The 27,706-nt window shown below is 36.8% G+C and overlaps 1 protein-coding gene across 1 annotated transcript; it reads right to left on the minus strand.

Annotated features, from left to right (window-relative positions):
• Positions 1-24,376: 24,376 nt before the first annotated feature.
• Positions 24,377-25,705, minus strand: LOC145017966 (polygalacturonase inhibitor-like). The gene has a single exon (XM_078975911.1). The coding sequence runs from the start codon at positions 25,662-25,664 to the stop codon at positions 24,675-24,677; it is 990 nt and encodes a 329-aa protein (XP_078832037.1). The 5' UTR covers positions 25,665-25,705; the 3' UTR covers positions 24,377-24,674.
• Positions 25,706-27,706: the final 2,001 nt, after the last annotated feature.

Raw genomic sequence — 27,706 nt, forward strand, 5'->3', positions numbered from 1 at the left:
TGAGGCGCGCTTTTTAGAACCATGATATTACATGATGTGGATGGGGATTAGAATGAAGATTTGGAGATAGGGATGGGGATTGGGGTCCCCTATATTCCCCATTCATGTTATCATCTCAATAGAAGAGGTTCAAAGCCAAACATTGATGGTACCAATCAAAAATTCAACCATACAACCTAAATCGATGTTCTTTTACTTCTTACTTTGTAATGTTGCTTCCATGGGCTGATATCTTCGAATAAAAAAACCCTCGACACCATCTATTTGGTAGTTAAACTGTTAGGAAAGGAAAAAATATGAGGGGGGGGGGAGCGACGTAAATGGAGACACAAAAAGAAGGAAGCAAATCAAGAGCATGAGGAAGCTGACAAGAGAAGAGTGTGAAGGGGGGTTGCGACTATGGTTTGTAATCAGGAATGGGATGCATAGCAAAGATCAAAATTGAAAGAAAGGTTAGTAGCATCAACCTGGTAAACTCCTTTTTTGTTTCTCTACAAGTTGATAATTGTGTTTCTAAAATTAAATAAGAACTTTAATCTATCTTTTGCTCATGAATACATGTTGTTCTAATCCATTGTTTACAGCCATGTATATTCAAATAAGAGAGCAAATAAGTATTGTTAATGATTGGAAAATGGATTAACAAAGGTCTCCTTTTGTGTTTAACAATCATGTGAAGGTGTGGGTGTATAAAAGGCCAAGTAATCGATAATATGAGTATAACATCATGAAATTTTAAAGGGATGGGGTGAGTGAATGATAATATAAGAATGAATGGTAAAAGAATCAAGGAGGGAAATACATATGTGTGTGTGTGTTATTAAGTATGTGTGTACAAGTACAAATATGTATATGTGTGAAGTATATTAGTTATATATAAGGGTATTTGAAGTGAAAAGAGAATTTAAAATCATAAAAATATGTATGCATGATTAAGAAGCGTTAAATGATGTAACATATGAGTAATGGTTTAATGGTAAAACACAAAAGCATTGGAATGAGTAAACAACCATATAAATGGGAAGTAGAACATTAAAAGTGGTTAAAAGGGGGTATTTTGGGTGTAATAGTTAAAAAGGAAAGTACAACACATAATAAAATATATTCATGACCTAATATCAAGTGAAAGACTTAAAGTGTCAGTTATGAGTTAAATAAGTGTACTTAATCTTAACTAGCCAAGTAAGACTCAATAGGTGAACAAGAAAACTTAATAATAAAATTTTGGGAAGAAAAGAGTAATACAAAAGTAGAATGATATATGGTATGTTAAGAGCATCTTATTCACTTCCATATTGTGTCATATCCTTGGTTATTTCACTAAGTACTCAAAATATGTCTTAATACCTTTATCCAAGACTAATGATCTTAAGTCCTTGTCTTTAATCTTGAAGCTTATGGTGATGTTTGTCAAAATTTGAAATCTAGACATAATTGTTGATCCACCTTGCAAGGGTCATAGAGGCCATTCTGGTACGAATTTACCAAAATCACTAACGTGACAAAGTTTTTGGAAATCGATTCTAGTTTCCATAAAGTCCAATATCAACTAATTTGGAGTTATAGATTCTGTTTTATGATAAAAAAAAATAGAGAAGGAATCAGGCTGGAAAAAATCTAAAAAATATATAAGTTAATTAACTCATTGAAAGTTGGGTTGTTTTCGATAAATGTACGGTGTGTGTGGTTATTAGTTGAAGCCTAATTGTATCAGGAGCAGAGCAAATGTGAAGGAAGGTATTCAAGGAAAAGCCTAATTGTATTAGAAGCGGAGCAATGAGGCAGTTAGCTCTTGTTAATAAGGATGAGGATGATGAGATATCTCAAGGTAGTATCTTGTCATTATAAAGGTTTATTTAATTAATGAAGAATAACAAAGTCACTCATAAAACTACATGTCATATTAATTTACTTTTCTATGATTTTAGATGTTTTTGAAGCATATATGGAACAATATGGTTGGAACGATGATGTCAATGAGTGAGGTATTATGCAATCTGAAGGTACCTTTGTTTAGTTTAATGAATATTTCATTATTTGTTATATTTTTTGTAATTTCTATTAGTCAATGGTGTTGTATCTACTAATTAATGACAAGATGATGTTGATCAAAATGATGACTATAAGACATGAACCATTTAACATTTGCAAATATTGAAAATAAGATAGAAGTGGATGATAGCGATGACGATTTGGAAAATAAGGGTGATGTACTCATTGAAGAGGACCATGAAACAAACACGCCAAATTATAAGTTATGCGAATATATATTAACAACCTACGAGAAACTTTGAAGTCATGATGCAAAAGTTTATGGAGCAACAACCTCAATAAGGTCGGTAGTTTTTAATATGATTTATCTTCTATGTTTAGTATACGTCTAGGACGTTTATAATGTTGAATTTTATTTATGGTTGTTATTTTGAATTTAGACATGTCAAAGGTGACCACAAATTTATATAAGATATTTATGTTATTATTGTTATGGTGTAATTATTAGTAATGAATATTCATAGCAATGTAGTAAAGCATATGTATTTTCTGCATGACTAGAAAAAATATGTCACATTAGAATTAGAAAAGCCAGAAGCATAAAGTTGCATTAGTGTGTAAACAAGGTTGTATTTTTGCAATTTAAGATGTAACAAACGTTTCATATACCATAGATAAAGGTTGCAATTTTTTACTATAAACATAATAACGGTTGCAATTGAATATAAAAAAGTTGCATTTTCGTAACTAAAATAGCTAAAAAAAAGTTGCATACAAGGATCTGAATTTTTAAGATCTGAATTTATAACATACTGTTTGGTTGGAACATCTAAATTGCTATGCTGAATAACAAAAATGAGCATTTTACCCTTCTGTATAATTTTTGTTTATGTCAATATTTTTGTTTTAAAAAATAACTGAACAAACTCTTTGAATGATTATAAAAAATATATATATAAACACAATACATAATCCAAATCAAACAAAAAAAATTTCAAATCCACCAAATAATACTAAAATTCAAATAAAATCCAAACATAACAACACAAAAACTATTCCAATTTGTTCTTTCTAAAATTAACTGAACCCTTCCGTTTTGATGCCTTTCCTATCTTGGATTCCTTCATGTGTGAGATTCGTTGCACATGATCAACATCAATCTTTGAAGCAATCCTATAGCCTTCTGCAACACAAATTGGATGAATGTCAGGTTCCAACCATATTGAACAACTGCAATTTATAAGCCATATCCATGTTACATCATGTAGAACAAAAGACCAATCAATTTTTGAAGCAATCCTGTAGTTGGGCTTCTAAAATCACACAAGACAGAGATATGTGTGCATATTATGTAAGAAGGAAATCTCATAAGCATATTCAAAAAAATCACATCATTAGAAATACCCTCGCTCTAAATCATGAAATTAGATTTGTCAAGATCAGTCACGACATCCAAATGTCAAGTAAAATTGGGAACAGGGAGAAAGGTCATTTTGCGAGTCTGTGGACTAACCTTCAACAAATCAAAAGAAAATTCATAATGAAAATCTAGAAGTAGAATATAAAATCACAAATTGGTGGATGGAAGTGAACGCATCATCGAGGATGAGAAGGAAGCATCGGCGGTAGGGTCACCGAAATCGCCCAAGCACTAGGGCTCAGAAGGTTAAGAGGGTGTTTGCATTAGGGAAAGAATATGATTTCAAGAAAATAATTCGATCTCTACCAACATCATAACCATTCCCGCGAATATAATCGAGTTTTAGGAAAAAAAAAACTTACCAAGAAAGGTGTTTTGACGAGGAAGGTGGCGCTACCGGCGGAGATAGAGGAGGTAGCGCAATCGGCGGTGATGGAGACGACGAAATCGTTGGTGGAGGGAGGCAGCTCGGAGAGGAAGTGAAAGGGAGAAGGAGGTGTCGGTCTCGTTAAGTATGAGGCGGAGAAAAGAAGCAGGTAGAGAAAAGAGCGTTGTAATCTTTGGGGGTACAAAGGGGCAAGACGCGTTCTTTTAAAAGTTCAGACATTGCTCTACCTCTGAAAGTTTAAGTGACATTTACAAAACTAAGAGGTGTAACAGCCCGGAATTTCAGGTATTGTTATAATTATGTTTTTGGGGTATTTTAAGAGGGGACTCGGCGAGTTGGGGCTAGACTCGCCGAGTAGGACCGCAGACTTGGTTGCGGGTTCGCGACTGGACTCGACGAGTCCAGATATGGACTCGGCGAGTCTGCGCTGTTCAGCGGAAACCCTAGCCGTTTGGTTTTGGGACGTATAAAATGACTTATAAGCCGTCATTGGCCGTTTTTGCCTACTGAGAAGAACCCTAAACCGGTTGTGTGCATCTAGAGCAAGATTGAAGGCCATTGGTGACCTTGAAGAAGTTGTTGTGCAAGGAAGAGAAGGGTTTTGGCTAAAGGAACAGCAAGGGAGTCACGTTCTGAAGATTGGGGACACAGAGAGTGCATTATTCAGGTAATAATTCGGTTCATTTTCTGCTATGTTGATGTGTGCATGGATTTAGGGTTATGGAACCCTTTTGTGGCTAGATTGGATGTTACCCTTGTTCCCCAAGCGATTGTAGCCCTGTATTAGGACCTTTAGAGGTCCAGAATGTCCCATGCTTGTATATTTCGGGAATCAATAGAGGTTTTGGATTGGAATCCTTATGCCTTAAGTTAAAATGTAAATTATAAGTCTTGGGGTGTAGCATGAGCACCTAAATGAAGGCCTTAAGTGATGGACCAGCTTAGGAGGACCAGACCTATGAATGGTCGGGACAATACTGATCTCAGAAAGTAGTTTGATCGACTGCATGGCATGGACTCGCCGAGTCCAATGAACAGACTCGGCGAGTAGCTTGGAGATTAACTGGGACTCGTCGAGCTGTTCTTCAGGCTCGGCGAGTGGAGTCGGGGTGGCCCCGCGATTCTTCCACGAGGAACTCGTCGAGTCAAGAGAGATACTCGACAAGTAGAAAGGGAACATCAGGAAGTTATGAGGACGTCTAGACTCGCCGAGTCGCCATAGCACTCGCCGAGTCCGGTCAAGTTGACCGTTGACCGTTGACCAGAGTTGACCTACATGTGATTTCTTAGGGGCAGTTGTCTTGAATGATAAAAGTGTTAATAAAGGATATATGATATTATAGGGAGTCTGTAGCTCGGCGGATCGAGTACGAGTGATTTCAGGGGTTGCTAGCTTTCGATATTTACGAGGTGAGTCTTCTCACTATACTGTACCCGGAAGGGTTTGACTGTGTGACCGGAAGGTCGGATATGATATGTGATATATGTGCTATATGTGGTATGTTAATTGTTGTATGTGCTGTGTATGTTTTATGGGCCGGAAGGCAATATGTTATGGGCCGGAAAGCAATATGTTATGGGCTGGAAGGCGAATATGTATGAGCCGGAAGGCGATTATGTTACGGGCCGGAAGGCGTTGTGTTGTGGACCGGAAGGTCAGGGCCTGGAAAGGCGTATATGTGTAAGTAGTATACTGGGGAACTCACTAAGCATTTATGCTTACAGTTGTTATGTATGTGTTTCAGGTACTAGCGAGGACCGTGGGAAGGCGCCGGCGTGATGCGTACACACTGTTTGATATTTTGAGATCTTGGGAATTTTATGATTGTATTTTGACATAAAACTTGGAATAATTACATTTAGTTTGAATGAAATCACTTTATTTGAAATGAAAAAAAATTGTTTGAAAATTTGCGTTGTTACAATTGGTATCAGAGCCCTGGTTTGAGGGATTCGGGTGTAACTGAACTCAAACCGAGGATTTGAGGAAAATTTAAAAAAAAATAAATAAATAAAGGCATAAACCTTTATAAATGATAACATGGTAAACAAGAAAGAAGCAGTGTGTACGATCAGCCAGCGCCCGAACGGTAAAGATCCCCAGAATACCTTACAATGTTATGTTATGCAATGAATTATGAATTGTTATGCATGCTAGAAGACTAGGTATTCATGATAGGACTAGAGTGGCCTGATTTGTGATGCCTTAGTCTAGGGAGTTTGCCGATATGAGATATTTGATAGCGTGCAGGTAGATAGTGCATATCAAAAGTAGAGTACTCACTATTCGGGGTTTGGGGAGGAAGATTTGGGATGAATGCTGATACGGTGTGGTCGGTAGTATTGGGCCCGTACTACCGAAGACACCGGGTCAGTGGGAGACCCAAGTAAGAATCCCTGGATATCGGAGACTGAGTAGGGTTGCGTTATCAAGTGCAATTGTACTTGAGGGAGTCTCTGATAATTTTATGTTGTATTTCAGAGACATCATGGTTACCACACGCCACGGGGCGAGTTCGAGCAGTGTGAGCGACGAGGATATTCGTCAGATGATTCAGGAGGAGGTAGCTGCAGCGATCCGGGCTGAGATCCCGGAGATGTTTGGGTCTATTAAGACCACTCTGATGGAGACGTTCGAAGAGCGGTACGCCGCACTGACTGAAGCTGCCGCCGCTGCCGCTACCGCAGCCGTGGCCGCTGCCAGGCCACAAGGGGGCGACTCGTTGCTATTCCGGGAATTCAGCAACACGAAACCCCCTGAGTTCGATGGGACGCAGGACCCAATTGCTGCGATGAGGTGGATCGCCGATATTGAAGGGTGCTTCTACACTTGCTCATGCCCGGAGCACCTGAGGGTACGGTTCGCTTTGAACCAGCTCCGTCTGGGAGCGAAGGATTGGTGGAAGTTCGTGACGGCGAACTTCACGATGGCGGAGATTACAGCAGTGACATGGGAGAGGTTTACCACCATGTTTAGGGACGAGTACGTTCCCCCAGTGGAGAGGGAACGATTGATTCAGGAGTTCTTGACCCTTAATCAGGGTACTGATTCGGTTGTGGTGGTCACGCGGAAATTTCATGAGAGGGCGATGTTCTGCCCCGAGCTGGTGTCTACAGAGCAGTCGCGGATGAGCCGGTACTTGGGTGTTTTGAGGAGGGATATCCGGGAGTTTGTGTCAAACTCCACCTATCGTACTTTTACTGAGCTTCAGGCGAATGCCAGGAAGCGAGAGATCGAGTTGGAGACCCAGGCCAGGGAGGAGGCCGAGTCTCGCCAGGTGGACCGGCGGCCGGCTCAATCTCAGCCAGCAGCCAAGCGGACCAAGTCCGCCGATTTAAGGACGGGAGGTCCGAAGGGCCGCACTTGCGGAAAGTGCGGCAAGGGTCACGATGGGGCGTGTCGAGCTGGTGGTTGCTACAAGTGTGGCAAGGAGGGACACATTGTCAGGGATTGTCCTAAGGGATTTATGATTTGTTTTCATTGCAACCAGATAGGCCATCGGAAGACCGAGTGCCCGCAGCTTCGTCAGGGGTCTACACCTACTACCAGGACTACTGAGACTCGACCAGCGAAGGTCGAGGCCCCGAGGGCTCACGTATTTATTTAAATGCAACAATTTTAAAAATGGTTGCATTTTCCAAAAAACAAAGGTTGCTTTAATGCAACTTTACCTAATGTAACCTTTGGTAAAAAGTTGTTTTAGGCATTATGCAACTTTGTCAACGCCTAATACAACATTTTTGCGGGTTGCATTAGCTTCATTTTATTTTAGTAAGCCCTTTGCTATTGTCTCTGGATTCGTCAAGGCCAATAGAATATTTAAATGCTTGTTTATCGTGAAACTCCATCTAGTTATTCAAAATGTAATAATTAAGGTTATGTATGCTTTTTGAAGAAGACGAGGAAGACGAAAATGAAGTTGTGTACCTTAATGATTCTATAATACAAAAAAACCCACTTAACTTAGGTTAAACAAATCATAATGGTTTTCCTATTCTGGTGGAATTCGTATAACATCCCCAATTCGTGCTCATCGGGAACCATGCCACCATAGGCGAACAAGTAACTTTAGCAAGGTTATTCATGAACATGAATTTGATGAGGATGGTGAAGTGTTGGTTAAAGTTACTAAAAAACAAAAAATTGTTCATGGGAACCATCAAAATAGAAATAGATGGAATCCTAATTTGGATCAGAAGGGGGTGGGGGAAGAGGGAACAAAGAGATATGTGGCATGGCTTCTTAAATTAAGCTACTAAGAGATGGGCTCATAAAGACAGAGAATACATATTTCCACTTTATTCATTTTCTTCAAGATAATTGTCAAAGAGATATGTTTACAATTTCAGTTGGAACAACACAAAGATGCAAATTATGATTTAAATTGGTTAATAAGTGTGAGTGTATGATGGTTGTTGCCTTCATGGGCGTCTTTGATGGTGTGCGAGATGGAGAATACATACTTCCAATTTATTCATTTTGTTCGAGATAATTAGTAAAGAGATATGTTATAATTTTAGTTGGACCAACATAAAGATGAGAATATGGAATTAAATTGGTTGATAATGGGTGAGTGTACGATGGTTGTTGCCTTCATGGGCATCTTTGAGGGTGTGCAAGGTGGATGACTGAAATTGTACACTCACCCATTATCAACCAATTAAATTGGTTGATAATGGGTGAGTTTACAATGGTTGTTACCTTCATGGCGGGGGGCAATATTTTTACATATGATTCGTTATAGCAGACTAGCAATCCAGGCCCAAAAACAAAATTGATTCAAAGGCATCGTCACCAGGCCAAAGTTAGTTCACCCTTTGATTCTCGATAATCTAATTCGGAAGTCGCTAGAACGCTACTCCTTCTATTGAACTCGCTAAGTCATTGAGGGTGTATTTGTTTGATTATTAACTAACTAATTGTTTCATAATCAGTGCACCATATGATTCATAAATCAAAATTCTATATTTCAAAATCCAATAAAATCAATCAATTTCATAATTGCTTTGGCCTTTAATTTTATATTATTAATTAATGTAGCATCCCTCGAACCCTAGCCCTTGGGACTCCAGCTATCCCATGTCATCCATCTGGTAACTACCAAGCTAAAGGCGTTGGATCCAAAGCTACCAATCTGTTCTCAAGGGACAATCAGCTTTAACATGGCCTGACTGACTACAAAAGAAACAGACGCTCGACTCCCCTAACTACAGTCCTGGATGTAGTGATCCTTTTGATCACATATGAAATATCTAGAAACTAGTGTACAACAGCTACACCAATGAGTGCGACTACAACTCCCGCAAAATCTGTGAGTCTCTCGAACACCTAATCGAATGCCTGCTACCCGATCCTTTTTGGTTGTTGTAGCAGATGCATGAACTTGATCCTACCTCTTCTTTTGTTATTGGGTCTCTAACTCCAACTCTGTCTCCATGGCTGCCTCCACCGAACTAGAGAGAGTCTTATGACTCGAGATACATATGTGCTCTCGGATCTCCATCATCAACATGTCATGGTAGTGAGTCATCCTCATCTTTTTTGTCTCTACATAATGAGGCCAAAACAATGCTCTCTCCCTGAATATGGCGGTTATCTTAGTCACTGACTTGGTACTCTACTCAAGTGCCAAAAAATCAATGCCAACTCTTGAACCTCAATTGTCGGAACAAACTCTATCTTGAATCTGGTGAAAAATAATCCTCCCATGACATGGAATCAACTACATCTGGTTCGAGGCCCTGGATAACCTCGCACCACCAATCCCTACTTATGTCACCCATATGTCACCCAGAGTACATGTCGCAAATCTGACCTTGGCCTTTGTCGGACAAAAGCTAGCATGAAAGACACTCTCCACATCCAACACATACTGATGATCGGCTCCTTGCTCCCATAGAAACCAAGGGCTCCACAAGCATCAAACTCCTTGAAGGTGACTCCTATACCCCATGGACAACCATCTTCTAACTCTCCCCGTAGAAGCCTTAGGCGCTCGTCCACCAATACGATAAAACTTTTCCATGATAGTGTTGATCAATCCAGGAAAATCCTCTCTCATGAACCTCAAAATCTCTGCAGCTATGATATCGCAGACATCCCTTTCACTAATATATATGCACTTCCAACATGAAAGGTCGCCATCTTGAATCTAAAATATAATGAAAACACATCAAAACAATGCATAGTGCAAACCCACTGATGTGCAAAAAAGATATACCTATCAACTTTTAAATTTATAAACCTAACTACTTAACTACTAATGCACCTATAGGTAACGTACCTAGTCAATTTTTAGTATAGTAAACTAAGTTGGATATCGAACACAGGGAACGGTATTTAGCTAATAATATGATTACTAAAAATTAACCTAATAACAATAATTAAATTAGAGATTTTTTTATCTGATTTTACAAGTTCAGATTAACGTAAACTAATTACTTAACTAAAAACTAATCAAACACTCAACTAAGAACAATTGTAATCAAAATTATGAGAACACTTTCGTTTAGCTTTGAATCCCCCTTTTCCTATGGATAGTTTCTACACATGGATTTATTAAGTTGGTTACCAATATTAATGTAATTATCAGTCTTGATCTGATCTCCTAATATTTTAACCAATTCATGAACTACTATATAATGATCATACTAAAGAAAACACAAAATTTATTATTAAAGATAATTGGGCTATGAAAGATATATCTAAGGTAATTATCTAGGATCAAGACAAATTACCAAACACAATTATGATCAAATTATGTTCTCTAACACAACTAAAATTGTTATCCTTATTACTTAATTTAAGATTTGATTAATCCTAGCTCTAGCAATTTGATGATCATAAACTACTAGGTAAACAAGTTGATGCAATTCAAATGGTCATTAAGCTAATATTAACTTGAAGCAAAGCAACAAAGATTGAAAATTTAACATGCTAGTAATTATAATATAACACAAGCTTTAACCAACTTTACAAAATCCATATAAATCAAGAATCTAACACATAATATTAGGGTTCATCTACACTAAACCAAATCCTAATTATTAGCTAGTCATGGTAGAAAATAAACACATAAACACATAAGAGTTAGACATAATTGAATTCTTCTTCCAATGGTTGAATCTCATAGGATTCTACCTTCTAATTTCGATTATCTCTCCAGAATATTCAATCCAACCTCCCAAAATTGATCATGTAACATAGTATTTATAGTGTCCTTATAACACATCTCACGTCATGAAAATTTGGGTCTCATGTCATGAGATCAATATAATTCATGTTTGACAAGGAAACTTGCATCTCGTGTAGTTATCTTCTAGAATAATCATTCTCATGTCATGAGATTATAGTTCTCACGTTGTGATCTCTTTTACAATGCCCCAATTTCGGAATCTTCCATTCATAACTAATCACAGCCTATAGCCTTTTCGCAGGGAACACTCATTCGCATCCTATTACCTCTCACTAAAATCTTACTCTTTCATCCAATCCTCCTATCGCAACGACTCTAACTTTCACATCCAATCGCATTGACTTTCATTTCGATTGCGATATCCTCTTGTTTAGTCGCAACAATGTTGCTTTTGCAATGGATCATAATAATGTTGCCTTTATTTGTACCTGATCGCAACGATGCTTGTAGGATCTCATCCGTCCTCTCATCTGATCAGAACCAATACTACATATTTATAGCTTCAACACTCCAAATACCAACTTTTTGTTATGTTTTGGCCCTTTCCTTCAAGAATGTCTTTTTTTGGCTGCAAAATATAATTTGACTCAATAAGTACCAAATATCTTTGCATTTAACCAATATATGACTTAAATGTATTAAATTAATGCCTAAATTGTGTATAAATAGGGCAATATCACCGATACTATGCATGCCAACCTATAGCTTTCTGGTATTCTTGTAACACTTCCTAAACTCAAGTATGGATCATGTGTTTTTAGTAGTACGGGCCCAATACTACCTTACACACCTATCCATAATTGTTCCAAGGATGATTATAAGACTCCTAAGTTACTTCGTAATGTTCAACAAAGCTCCTGACACGCATTCATTTGTCTAGCCATATGCATACTACTACACTTCCTAGATTCTATCTTTAGGATTCTTCCCTTCCCACTCGCTCCCACATTGCTAGAAATATCTACCAACATCATTAGTTGCCTCGTGCATGCAAGTTATACACAATACAAGACAAAATAGATTGTCGAATGAGTGATTCTACCTTAAGCCCACAATTAGAGAAGGAATAGGAAATAAGGCTAAATGAATCATTCGAAGGCTATACAATCCCAATCGTGTATAACTTTAAAACACACACCTAGAAATTAACATAATCAATCTAGACTTCAAGCAACACATAACAAACAATTCTCTAGACTAAGGCATCACAAATGTCAGACAATTTTATCATGCAGTTCTTGAGCAGATCTACAAACTACATTCTAGCATGCATAACAATTCATAACACAATACATAATCATAAGGGTATATTAGGAATCACTTACTTCCTGAGCTCCAGTTTACTGTACGCATCGCATCCTCCAATCATTGTAAAACCATTTGAAGAAATCATTTTCCTTGAATAAAAGCATTTTCTTTCAAAAACTTGTTTAGAAAATCTCTCACTCCTTAGTTTGAGTCCAAACATACCGCAAGGTGCGCTCGAATCCCTCAAACCAATGCTTTGATACCAACTTGCAACGACCCTAAAATTAGAAAGAGATTTTTCTTAATAAAAAAGATTAACAAATTAAACCTTATTTGGAAAACCATTGAATAACATTTGAGTTTTAGAAAACCATACATTATCATAGTTAAGTAACAAAAGCGCGGAAGCGGATATATTTGATGTGTATGTATAGTCTCATCGAGCTCTTCACATGGACGACCTGCAAAATGTTTAATCCACAACTATAAGCATAAAGCTTAGTGAGTTCCCCACTATACCACATTTTCCACTATACATACAATGCATAAAAGCAAACATCGACTCTAGCATCGAACAACCAAATATCCTATCCACATACATAAATCATACATAATAGGCCCAAACCTAAGGAGTATACGTGTCTAGCTCGGACTCCATTTCCAGGGGCCAAATCTTGGTCTTTGGTATTGTTTCCATGGTTCCATCTATGGTCTTTCATATTGTTTTCATGGTTCTAACCATGGTCTTTCATACTATTTCCATGGTTCTAGCCATGGTCCTTCATATCGTTGCCATGTTTCTAGCCATGGTATTTGATACCATTGTCTGGGGCCAAATCATGGCCTTTCATACTGTTTATAAAGTCATACATAGTCAAAAGTTAGATAGATAGTCGAACAAATGACCCACCCGAGAGCGAACAATCATACAAGAACATCACAATCATGAATTAGACCAAGAGTTTTAAGGCTATCCAACTTAAACTACATAGAACCCAAAATATCATTATCACATAATCATGCAACATAAACCCATAACATATACTAGCATATTCCATATCTTTGGCAACTACCCTTCCCTGCTTATCGTGTCATTGACCACTTCTGAATTAAGTCATTTGTTGGTTAATCATACATAATCCTGACAACTAGAATTCCCTAGTTACACTAACCAAACGTAACTCTTAATATTATCTTTACCTGATAGTTTATGGAAAACAGGTCTTATAATTGATTGATTGTTTCAATTTTAGAAATCATAATCAATTTTCTGACAACTCTGATGCTCATATTTTGTGTTTCAATCTTCATGATTGATTGACTTCTATTGTGGCTTGTGTTTTGATCGTTTCAATTTCAATCCATGAGTTCTCCTAAAATAATATTTAGTGTAACATTTAGTCTTGGGATGTTTCTTATTTCGGGGTAGTGGACCATAATTTGATAAATATAAGGTTCGAGGCTTTAAGGTGAAGGTTGGACCTTATTAGATATAGATAATGTTGGTTAAGTGATTTAAGTCGATTGATTTTGTATTGGAGCCAAAGGAGTAAAATGACAAAAATGATATTATGGACTTTTTGCATGTATTAATTAATTAATTTATGCATTCTTCAAGTTAAATGTAATTTTATAGAATGTTGGGGCTTGTTAATATCTTCGTGTGTATATAAAGATCACTAAAAAGAGGTTTACAATGAAGAAGTTATGATTGTTTGAAGTTGGAATGAAATCTGTGAAATGTGTCACCACGGTGTGATCAGAAGGTCACCACGACAAGGTGAGTTGTGCAGCCTAAGCCCATAAAATTACATTTTCCCTGTATTTAAAGACTCTACCTCTATGTTTTAGGTCATTTTTCAGCCTTCGCCACATCAAGAGCTCATTAGGAGCAAACCTTATTCTTCCTTTTCATAGATTGAACTCCTCTGCTCCCCTCCCATCCATATTCTTGTAATTTTATGGCTTAATATTGTTGTGTTCTTGGAAGACTTAGTTTTGAAGCTTTGCAACTGAAGAAATAAGCCCTTATTCCATTTCTTGGCTTTTGTAGATCATCAAGTTCCAAGATTTATTGTGTTTCTTCATATGATCTTTGAGTATTTAGTGTCATGGTCCATTTTAATGAGTTTTGTTCCCTTTCAGTCTTGTTCCATAGATTTCAGAGAACTTTTGAGATTTCATTGATGTTTGGCTTTAGATTTGGTCATTTGTTGGAGTAGAGAGTGCATGCAAGAGCTTTCTTTACTTCATGCATGAAGAAAAGTGAGTTTTGGAAATCTTATGGTCTAGGACTTTAGATCTTGCTTTTTTGAGGATTCTTAATGGATAAACTTGGAAACTTTGTCCATTTAGACATTATAAGTAATCAGATTTGAAATTTTGAAGCTTGTACTTAATGGATTAAGTTGTCTCGAAGTTTCTGGAACAAGGTAACTGGGATGTAGTTGTTTAAGTGACGCGGTGCGGTGTCTGGGTTTTCAGATGTATGCATATTAGTGCGAATACTCGATTGTTTTGTCCTTTTGTGACCACTACGCAATAAAAGGGGTTTGGTCATGATGCGGTAGTTAGTGATGGTTGACTATTGGCCTTTTGATCAGTTTAACTTTTGGTCATACTTGGGTATAATTGAGTAATTAACGAAGGAATAGTCCCAATTTGGCATTAGGTAGCTGATGTTAGATGTTCTGTTTCTGAGATTGTCGTTGAGCTTGTACCGTTTAATTAAAGTGCATTTTCTCACTATACTTTCTATTATAGTATGTATTCTTTATAATATAGGATGTGTTTATGCTATGGTATGATGTTAGTCAGGTAGACTTGTTAGTTAGTTGCATGTGATGTTGGATTACCTATGTGTATTTGTTTGATATGTATTATATGTTGGCTTGAGGACGGTACAACTATATGTTTTAGGGCAAGATACTCGGGATAGACCAACTTTATGATGAAGGCCAAAAGGGGTGGACCAGCTGTTTGCTGAAGGCCAAAGAGGGTGGACCAACTTTATGCTTGTAACGTCCCAAAAATTACAAAAAAAAATCATTTTAAAATAGATTAACCAATTAAATCTTTGTTTAAAAAACCATTGAATAAAATTTGATTGATTGGAAGCCATAAATTATTAGAGTCAAGTTCACAAAACTACAAAAACAAATATCTTCGATGTGTTTATATAGTCACATCGAGCTTTTCTCATGAACTACCTTAAAAAAATTTAATCCATAACTGTATGCATAAAGCTTAGTGAGTTCCTCCCACAGTCTTACGTACGGTTGCCATGGTCTTTCATACAAGTGTCATGGTCCTCCCATGGTCTTCAATGTAATTAAAGGGGCCAAATCTTGATCTTTCATACAATACAAAAAGTCATGCGTAGTCAGGGATTAGGTAGACAGACGAACATATGACACCCCCCCCCCCCCCCAAGAGTGAACAATCAGACAAGAACATCACAAGCAGGCATTAGGCCAAGAGTTCTCAGGCTATCCAACTTAAACTACGTAGAACCCAAGATATCATTACCACATAACCATGTAACATAAACACATAACATGTACTAGCATGTTACATATCCATGGCAACTAGCCTTCCCTAGTTACCCTGCCATTAACCACTTCTCAATTGACTCCTTTGCTGGTCAATCATACATAATCCTAATAATTGGTCTTCCCCACTTACCCAACCCAACATAACTCCTAACAATATTATATAATCAACATGAAAGACCTACCAGTCTAGCATACCAAGACAACAAGTGCTCTAACGTCACATGCATAAAAAGGAGTTATCCTAGTCAACTAGCATACTTGTACTCTAACAGTACCTCTATCCTACCATGCAAAGGATATACAATGGGATACGTGGCAAAGTGAGAAACTCACCTGACCTAAAGAACCAGAGAAGCACAACAACACTCTCACACCTTACATCACCCAATCCCGAGAACTGACTAGCATCGAAGAGATAAATCATCACCAATAACCTAAATCGTCCAAGTTTGACCCCAAGTGAAACTGGTCAAAATTCAACACTCAGCGAAAGTCAGCGGTCAACCAAGTTAATAATGACCATGGCATGGAGACCTCTTTGCAACATCGTGGGCATATCCAGATAAAACAGTTGACATGTAGGACATTGCCACATCGTGGGCCCCCTTTTGGCCAAGTTGTGGGAATGTCATAACAATATAGTCGTGATTATGAATTTCACCATGTCGTGGTCATTCCTTGGCCACGACATAGTCACTGGCAGTTTTCCTTAAATCTTCATTAAGAACTTAATACTTACAAATCAAGGATAAAAAAATTCATATCTAATCCTTCTCAATGACTTAATGGATAAATTTTCCAACTTGATCCATTAGGACTTCATTCCAAGGCAATATATCCAACCCCAAGACCATTAAGTCCTTAATACTATCAAAACTTGGATATGGAGCAAAAAGGACCAAGACTTAACACTTTTCCATCATCTAGAGCTAGAAGATGGTCGCTAAACTAGTCTAAGGTTCTGGAATTGTGCAAAACTCAAAGATCACTTCTACAAGGGATTTCATGGCATGAAAGAAAAGAAGAGGATGATTAAGGTGGAAGCTTTATACCTTCCTAAGTTCCACAAGATGCAAGAGGTACAATATCTAAAGTAGATACACTATTCTAACTAGCAAGCACACATTCTTCTTCTTCCTAAAGTGCAAACAAGGCTTCAAACCTCAAGAAAACCAATAATACAATAAGAATATCAAAAGGGGTTAGGGTTTCATTTAGGAAGGTTGGAGGTTGAATAAGATGCCCTAATCTTGAAGTTAGAGGCTTTAAATATGGTAGAAATCCTAAAAGATCACGGAATTGGGTTGCCACAACCACCACATCATGGCACACTACTTGTCGCGTCATGGTGCTTACCAGAAAAAGTGTGATCATAAAATTAATGCCACGTCGTGGGCATCCATGCACCATGTCATGGAAAATGTTTTTTTTTTCAAAAACCATACCTTTGACTCCTTTAGGTCACCAACTGATCCATTATGCAAAATGGGTGTTACAATGTTGAAGACCAAAAAGGTAGACCAACTTTATGCTAAAGGCCAAAAGGGTTGGGGGCTAACTATGTGCTAAAGGTTGAGGGTCAACTTTATGTTGAAGGTGAAGGGGACGGGCCAACTTCATGTTGAAGGAGATGTTTGTATGTATATTGTTGTATATGGTATTTTAGGGAACTCACTAAGCTTTAAGCTTATAATTGTGGATTAAATGTTTTTAGGTACATATCAAATTGTGAAGGCGGGGCTCTACACACACCAACAAATTTATGATTTGAGATTCTGCATTGTTTTATTTATAACTATGATTGTTATTACAGTTTATGAAGAAATAGATTTACATTTAATATATATTTACGAAAATGGGTGTTTATTCTATTTTAAAATGGAAAAATTATTCTGAAAATCCGGACGTTACATTAGAGTAGTACAATTAGTATGAAAGGAATTTTGATTTTTTGCTTCCAAAAAAATTGAAGGAATTTGAATGCAAAGATCTTAAGTTGTGTTGTAGTCGTCTTGAAGTCGCACTTAAGTATGGTGAACGATCAGATATTGACCCCAATGAACTTTTTCTAGGGTTAAAGTTGGTTGATGAGTTCTTACTAAGTGAAACTACTAACCCCACCGATGTTTTAAAATATATGAAAAAAGTCGGTTGTTTTCTTGATGCAATTAATACATATAGAGTCTTGCTGACTATTCTAGTAATTTTTGCATCAGCAGAAACAAGTTTTTTAAAATTAAAGTTGTGTTAAAGTCCTACTTACGGTCCACAATGTTGAAAGAAATACTTAATGTCCTGGAAATGACTGTCATTTAAAACAATGTGTTTCGGAGTATTGATTATGAAGAGTTGATGTACAATTTTCCTTATATATATATATAAAAAATATGTTTCGGGGCCCAATTTTAATTTTTCACACGACCCTTTATATCAACGAGATGCCCCTATAAGGAGTAGTCAAGAGTTAACAAGCGATGTGCAAGTTTTACGGCTTAATTTTAATTTTCACACAGTACCCTCAAAATCAAGGAGACGCCCCTAGTTGACTTATTGGGTGGTTGTTGAAATAATTGAAGGATGATGAGGGAATAGAAAGAGCATTCCGGTAAACAGAGAGAAAAAATAATGGAATTGTAATATTTTTTTTACCTACTAACATGTTACAATGACTTGCTTAGAGGATGTGGTACAGGCCCGTTATATGGGTGTTATGTCTTCCACGTCACCCAAAACACCGGTATAACACTAGCTACATTGCCCCCTTTCTTGTGTGTGTGTGTGTGTGTGGGGAGGGGGGGGGGGGCTTAAGGGGCTTCCGGTCATAACGACGATGGGATGAAATATGACATTTGATTGGCTATTTGAATTTTGACATTGGGGTTTAAAGAAATATTAAAAAATAACTATTTTTTTTGTAACATCCCAAATTTTAGAAGTTTGAGTTAAGGGCTTAAAGTGTAAATTGAAGCAGGGACTCAACGAGTAGGTATACTTACTCGCCGAGTCAGAGCGGGTTTTGGGTCGCGAATTAAGTGACCAACTTGCCGAGTCGGAAGCTGGACTCGACAAGTTGGTGCTGGAATGAGAAAAACCCTAATCTCGAGGGTTGCACCCTATTTAAAGGACCTTATGTCCTTCTCTCAGGCTCCTTATTTCCCTTGAGAACCAGAAAACCCTAAGAACGAGTGTGAGCCTTTGATGTGAGCTTGGAAGGAGGTTCTAGCTAAAGAAACTTGTAGATCAAGTGTAAAGCACCAAGGGATTAGTTGAGATCTGGAATCTACTCCATCTTGGGCACATTTCTCAGTTAAACAAGTTGATTACCTTGAGCTTTTCCCTTCTATATCTATTCATGAATGAGATTTAGGGCCATTTTGGTATGTTTGGAATCTATTTCGGGTTTGGAGTTTAGATCTGAGATTGGTACTCCAGATCTAGACTTGTGTTGGTCTAGAATGTCATAAAGCATCAGTCAAAGAGTTGTTGGTAAAGCCCCTTTGTCTTAAGCCCCATCCCTAGAGTGATTTGGACCTTTAACTCCTTGGTTTCACATAAAGTTTGCAAGTTTGCATGTGGGTTATGCCCCTGAAGTGTGGATCTACAGTTTGGAGCCCCTACATGGCTCAAAAAGCCTCTGTATGGATGAAGGATTGAAGAGACTTGGCGAGTTCCTTGGGCGGAATCGGCGAGTCATATGAAGATGGGCATGGACTCGATGAGTTGGAAGAACAACTCGACGCTCATCGAGTCCGTTAAAGATTTCCTTGGACTCGACGAGTCAGGTCGCAGACCCCCAACCTCTTTAGGTTAAGCTTTGGATCTATGAGTCGGTTGGCGACTCAGTGAGTTGGTCAAGATGGAATTCAGAGATTGTTCAACTCGATGAGCAGAGTCAATCAGGAAGGTTGACTTTGACCAGGACTTTGACCAAAGCTGACTTAGTTGACCCTGGGAGAACAGTTTAGTCTAAGTGTTGTTATTAGTATTGGTTGCTCAGGGAGCTATACGAGCAACATTTCGAAGAGTTGTCGGTTAGCATCTAGAGGGTTATCGGTCGAGCTCAACAGTTCAAGTTAGTTTTCCTTCCAGTAGGAATGGTTCTACGGCTATAATGCCGACCCATATAGTTAGCAGTAGTTTCCGGACTTCGGTCTGATGCAGTAGTTCAGTGTGTTTGATGTCTTTGTGATTCAAGCATGTTTTTGTGTTATGTGTTCTGGACTTCGGTCCGACGCAGTATGCAGTATATGTATTTATGCTAGTAGTTATGATTATGCTATGCTATGTTCAACCAGTTAGTCCGGACTTCGGTCCGATGCAGGGGGCAAGGCCCCAGTTAGTGCGGACTTCGGTCCGATGCAGTTTCCGGATTTTGGTCCGATGCAAGGGGCAAGGCCCCAGTTAGTCCGGACTTTGGTCTAATGCAGTGGGTAAGGCCCAGTGTGTTCTTTATATGTTACTGTATGGTATGTGGTAGTTTGGGGGAGCTCACTAAGATTTGTGCTTATATTTTCAATTTTGGTTTCAGGTATTTCCGGTAGCGAAGGGAAGAGCTCGGGATGATCGCATGGCACGCACCATATTTAGTCAGTCTGGGATGTTTCACTCTGATAATAAAATTATGTTTTAAATTAATACTTTGATTTTATGTTAAAAAATTATGTTACAGTTTGACAATCATGGTTTAAGTAATGTTATTCAGACGAAATTTTTAGTCATGATTTTGGGCTGTTTCATTTTTTACCTATAAATACATAATATCCACCCTTTTCAATTCACACAATTCCCATCTTTCTCCATATCTCTACAATTTCAAAACTTTTCAAAAAAAAAAAACTTATGGATCCTTTCGACTTGTATGACGATGACAGTGACAATATATTCATCACTATGATGTATCAGTATTGCACCAATGAGCAACTACAACCAGACTCAACCCCTCTACTAACAAGTCGTATGATGTTAAATAGAAATCACGAAGAAGGACACGAATGTCTACATCGCGATTACTTTGCGGATAATTGTGTATACTGGTAAAAGGAATTCAAAGAAGATTTTGTTTGAATGGATCTGTTCCTACGGATCGCCAATTAACCCCTTGGAAAGCTTGTATCATTTCTTTAATTTTAATACACACACACACATATATATATATATATATATATATATATATATATATATATATATATATATATATATATATCTTTATACAAAATAAATATAAATTTACTACATTTTTAATACATATTTTCAGTGTTGTAAAAATCAGCCTCTTACTGTCTACGATTAATGCTAGTCGGTCGAGTTAGGCGGAGTCGGTCATGGGCGGTGGTAAGTGGTCTAGACGGTCTAAACCTGTAAAAAGTCAGACAACCAAAATTTTCAAAACAAATCACTGATTAGTCAAATTTACGATATTGATTGACTAAATTATGATGATTGATGACTAAGACTGATAAAAAGATCCCTAATTATTTTAAAAATTATTATACATGATGATTTAAATATTTATTCTACTGAATATGCCAAAGTTTTATGGTTATTTACTTATTTTGTTAGGATATACGTAATACTTAATTTTTAAAAACTAAATTCTATTAAGGTCTCCGCCAAGGTGTTGATTAATCCCTGCCTAAACCGATTAGTCCCTTAACCTTAGTCGAGCGCCCGACTACCACCTAGCGACTTTTACAACCGTGCATATTTTCAATACAAATTTACTATATTTTAATACATACTTAATATATGTTTAGGTATACATTTTTTTTTTCACATGAGATATTACGCTAGAGGTAGGCGGGGATTCACAACATTGCAGAAATGTGATGCGACCATTCGTTTGATGCTATGGTCGAGTCATCCGATGTCGTGGACGATTATATGTGAATGTCCGAAATAATTGCGAGGGAAAGTTTGCAAAGATTTTTAAAAGGTGTTGTTGAAACATTCGGAGACGTATATTTACGAAAACCTTCGTTGCATGATATGCAAGAACTTTTTGTGGCACATGAAGAAAGACATGAGTTTCTCGGAATGCTTTGATGCATTGATTGCACACACTGAAAATGGAAAAATCATCCAATGGCATGGAAAGGGCAATATGCAAGTGGTCATCATGGATCACCTTCATTGGTTTTAGAGGCTGTTGTTTCCCAAGATTTATGAATTTGACATTCATTTTCCGTTCCAACTACGACGTCAACGTTCTTGATTAGTTGCCAATATTCGATGATCTTTTGTCAGGAAGGGCATCGGATGCTCATTTCACAGTGAATGGAAACAAATACAATATTGAGTATTACCTTACAGATGAAATATATCCTCAGTATTCCACATTCATGAACGCATTCCGACACCCGGTTGAAGAAAGAGATAAATTATTCAAGAGAAGACAAGAATGAGCAATTAAGGATGTGGAACATATTTTTGGAGTTCTAAAGTCGAAGTGGAACATAGTTGAACATGCGGCACGACTATTGGACTTAGAAACTCTACGATATATTATGTATATGTGTATCATAATGCATAACATTGTAGTAGAAGCTAAATGACAAAATATTACACACTATATCCCAACGTCGCCCAAACACAATCAATTTTGACCGGAACAATAGAATATTTGCATAGAGTCGTTGACATTCACGATACAAATAAACACATACAATTCCGAGAAGACTTAACGGATTATATCGTCGACGGTAACGATGATGAATATCATTAGTTTTAGGAAAATAAATTATGTAATGTTTTTTTTGTCATGTAATGTTTTTTTTATAAATTTGGATGATATGTCTAATTTAAATGCTATTTTTTTAATTTTTAAATATTATGTTTTATTTAAATATTATGTTCTATAAAAAATGTACCCCGTATTTGTTTTAATAATAATAATAAAGAACTCCAAACAAAATACAAAAAAAGGATGACATAGAATTTAGTAGGTGTTATAACATGTTTTTAACATAGTGATCATTTCCTCAATTAGTATTAAAACACCATGGGTAATATGTCATGTGAAGGAAAAACCATATGATTCACTATTTAAATGAAGGGATAGTTCAAATAAAAATAATAAATAGTGTGTGAATGTAAAAACATTATATTTATGTTATTATTCTATAATGAATGTTGTATATGTGTATTATTAAAGTAGTTTTATTATAAATATTAACGATTGATTACTCATATATTCATTAGAATGTTATTATTCTAGTATAAATTTATATGTGTATTTTTTTAGTAAATCTAATTTTAGTTTTAACATGTGACTATTCATTTATTTATTGCTGAATAATAACATAAAGTTGTAGATCCAAAATTCATTGTAGAATATTAACATAAAAATACCGTTTTTACGTTATCACACTATTTGTTGTTTTTATTTGAACTATCCCCTTTAAATTGGGAACCGATAGAAAAAAGATGATTGACTTTGAAAATATTGATTATACATATAATTTTTTTTTCCAAAAATATTAAGTTAATTCACTTAAAATATTTAATGTAGTTGGCAATTTATATTTCTATAAATAAAGAAAATAGGTGGGCCAAATGAATCGAATCATGATTAGGGATGTCAACGGGATCAAACGGGAGCGGGAATAGCTGCCCCCGCTCCCGCCCCCGAAATCAATTGTTGCCCCCGCTCCCGGTCCCGCCCCCGGCTCCCCCGTTTACATAGCCCCCGGTCCCGCTCCCGGTTACCTCCATCACCCCCGGTCCCGCCCCCGTTCCCCCGGTTCCCCCGCTTAAAATTTGTTTTTTTTGCTAAACGATTACTTTGTGTTAGGCTAAAAAGTTTGTTTTTAATAACTTTAAAAGTTTAAAACATAATCTTTTAGAAACTAAATAATTAAAATTTCAACATTACGAATTCAATATTACAAAACGACAATTCCATCAATTTTAAAAATATAAAATATGACAAATCCAATATTACAAATATAAAATACTTACATATCCAAAAATATATGATCAATTCACTACCTCTTCAATATCTATTAATTGAAAACGGGAAAGTGAAACCTAACCTACATTTAAATTAGAAAATCTATTTTGTATATGTATTTTATATTAAATATATATTTTTTACATAAATGTACAACCGGGGCCCCGCGGGAGTACGGGACGGGAATACCAACTCCCGCTCCCGATCCCGAAAATAAGCGGGGTTTAATTTTGCCCCCGCTCCCGGGTTTTTTTAAAATTTAGTCCCATACGGGATCGGGATCCCACGGGAGCGGGGTTCCACGGGGATTTTTGACATCCCTAATCATGATACATATTCCATAAATATAGATTACACCAAAATAATATACTTAAAAATGTCATTTCATGTTACAACGACGCTTAATCGTCATTTCATACTTGAATGGCTCAAAAAATAATCGTTGGTTCGGTGTTGATGACCCGTAAATTTAAAAATGTATTAGCCACATAACCATTAATCCAAAAAAAAAAAAAAAGTTACTACATTACTGATGGGTTTTAATGTACGTTGTAGTCGGTTGCTGTAGGATAGTGTTCGTCGTATATTAGCCACAAGATAACATTCGTCACATCCTAGCCACAGACTATATTCCGTCACAATTTTTTTTATTCAAACAAACACAATGAAACATTTATGAGCAGAAATGGGGATATCACTTATTTGTTGTATACATAATACATAATAATTAATAAAAATAAATTGCAATCGTGGAATTCCATCCATTCTTAACGCGGGGAAACATGGATTCGGTCCGTTGTCAATAAATGCGGCGCTCTTTAAATATTTTGCGATTGAGTCCCTTGTCTTCGCAAGATATTCATATTACACCCAACCATTTAAGGTTGATGGAAGAGCTCCACACTTGTCGGCCGGAGTCGATTTAGCTTCAGGTGCACGCCGGCAACGGCGATCCACACAAGCATCGGTTATGAAAATACGACGTGTTTTCAAACGTCTGCAAGTCACCACCTTGAGGTATCTGTCCACACATCCTATTGTAACTCACGTTAAAGTACTGAAAATTTAACCCCGTTAACATCGCCGGAAGACTCCCATAAATCTTGTTGTGATTCAGATCCAACGACGTCAAGCTAGCAGGAAACACTAGCTCCGAGATGTTAAACTCGAAGCTGTTCCTCGAAAAGTCAGCTGTTTGAATTGTCTTGTTTGTTCCAAAAAACATGCTTATGTCACCTGTGAGTTGGTTTCTTGAAAAATCGATCGTCGAGAAATTTAAGTAGCCTAATGATTTGGGTATTGTTCCGGTGAGCTGGTTATGTGACAGGTAAAGGTCAGGGACGTTTCCGGTGAATGTCCCAAATGACTCAGGGATGACTCCGGTGAGTTTATTCCTGTCCAGGTGTATGGCGTTTAAGTTCTTCAGCGTTGAAAGCTCCGGCGGGATAGAACCGGTGAGATCATTGAATGCTAAATCGAGGAAATTTAAGTTTGTGAGCTTGCTAAGGAACGAAGGGACGGGACCTGATAGATTAGTCCAGCTAAGCCTGAGCATGGTGAGGTGGGTGAGTTTAGTAATGGCCGACGGGATTTCTCCGGTGAGGTTAGTGAGTTTTCGTAACACCAAGGTTTGGAGATAGGGGAGATCGCCGACTTCATCTGGGATTTGGCCGGAGATGTTGCCGGAGAAGATGGTGAGGGAGATGATACGGCTGGTGTTTCGATCGCATTCCACATTGTACCATTGACAGCAATCTAAAGTCTTCTGCCAAGAGGCCAAATGGTAGGGATTTCCGAAGGATTTCTTGATTTTGAAGAGGACTTTTTCGTCATCTTTGTTGCAGCGTTGGGAGCGGGATAGGGTGGGGAGGGAGAGAAGGAAGGCAAGAATAATGGTGAAGAAGATTGATTTAATCATTTTAGGGATATGTTTTTTTGTGTGATATTTGTTTTCTGATTTAAATGTGTATTTATAGATTTTGAAGAAGCAAAATACAGTACGTCTGTTTTATCTGTAAAACAATTCATTTTTAATTATTCTTTATGTTTATGTTGGTTTTGATTTACGCCCGTTGTTTTTAGATATTGGAAATTTGGTACACAAACGGACTTCCAATGTATTTCTCCTGTCGTTACTACTGTTTATTAATCATTTATTTTCGACTAAATAAATTAATATAAAAGGTTTGTATAAATCAAAAACAGTTAAAAAGAACTTTCTCTATTAAATAGGAATCACTTTTGCAACATTTTTTTTACATAGTGATTGTTTACTTTTACTTTGTTGGATGATGATTATTTTAATATTTTTTACATACGGACCTCTTTTGAAATATTTCCTGAAGACCGGGATAATTTTTGTCAATTTTAAAAAATAACAGAGGCACCATTTCGGTAATTTTGTATAAGATGAGTATAGTTTTGGAATTTTTTAACACATAGACCATTTTTGAAGATGCTTCTAAAAACAGTGACTATTTCTGGCATTTTGGAAAAGTTGCAAACAGGGACCATTTCGATGTCTTTAAAAATTACTACATGCCCGCCTAAAAGGAGTTCAAGGTGTGCTTAAGAACGGGCCTCCTAAAATCTAGTGTTCAATTTATTTTGTTTTAGATTTTATATTAGGTTATTTTCGGTTTTTTGGCCATGTACGATGTATCAGACGATAAAGGAAACGACGCAAGGGCAACGGGAATTACAAATTGGATGAGCAGGAATCATACACGTTTTAGGAAAAGGAAACGATGTTTTGGTTCTCGATAATGATGATTACGATTTAGGCATTGGGAAGACAAGGACAAGTTGGCGATGGCTAGCAGCTATGGTGTTCTACTCCACAATCCTCGATAATAAGAAGAAAATAGCTCAACCAAAGTATTCGGTTTATACTTCTTTCTTTTTAATTCGTTCTTCATAATCTTAAAAAATCAATGAATCAGAATTCGGAGTCAGGCTTCAAAAAGCTAAAGCAAACTGAAATCAGAAGTGAGGTTTCGAAAATCAGCATCTTGGATCAGATCTAGGGATGAAAATCAAAAGGTCTCATACATTTTTTTTTATCTATTTGGTATATTTCCGATGTTTAGAAGTATTTATTTATTCTTTTTAATTATTGTTTTCTTAAACTCAGTAGATTGAAGAAATAATCAGCCCACTGATCAAACTTTGAGTTTTAGAAGTTTTTGATTTAAGATGTTCTTGAAGTTTTTTTTATAGAGAAAAAGAACATTTTTAATTACTTTCTAAAAAAGTTCAATACATATCGATTGAAGGCAAACGGACAACAAACATTTTTTTTTTATTCTTACTGTTTTATGTTGTCTGGAATTCATAAGAATTGATCTGTCCATTTTCAATCTAGCTAGCTTTAAGGTTTAGAAGTTTCTATTTTAGTTATTTTTGCACTCTTGAAAGTTAGAAGGTAAGTTCTTGTTTTTCTTTTCTGATTAAAGCTTTCAGATTTCATTTCTATTTTTTTTATAGCTTTTTCAGAGGACAAAGGTGTTATACTTTGCATTTGAGTTTCAATGATTATTAGAATGATGGTTGTTTTTGTGTAGAAGCAAATTTATTTTTTGTGTATTTATATTGAATGAAATGTTAATTTATGTATTTTGCAATAGAATATGAAAAATTATTATTTGTATGCTTAAATTTTAGGTTTTCTATGTTTTAGGGCATATATTTTGTTAAATTACACAGGGCCTTCGAAATCTCCGGGCTGGCTCTGGTACAGAGCGTCCGATTTTGTAATTTTGCATTAGATTAGGAGAGTTTCTGTAATTTTTGACACATAAACCATTTTTGAAATAGTTTTCAAAAGAGTAAATTACACGAACGCGGTCATTTAGGTTTACACTCTTTCTCTGAAGTGGTTCTTACACAACTTTTCTCTCTGAGATAGTTCCTACAGACAAAATCTTGCACACAAATGATCCTTACCGTTAATATCTGTTA

Source organism: Lactuca saligna, chromosome 9 (genome assembly GCF_052625555.1).
Source record: "Lactuca saligna cultivar CGN05327 chromosome 9, ASM5262555v1, whole genome shotgun sequence".
Lineage (NCBI taxonomy): Eukaryota > Viridiplantae > Streptophyta > Magnoliopsida > Asterales > Asteraceae > Lactuca > Lactuca saligna.

Bases quoted from the DNA above. Each gene is read 5' to 3' on its own strand.
- LOC145017966 (XM_078975911.1), bottom strand. From the start codon at position 25,664: ATGATTAAATCAATCTTCTTCACCATTATTCTTGCCTTCCTTCTCTCC.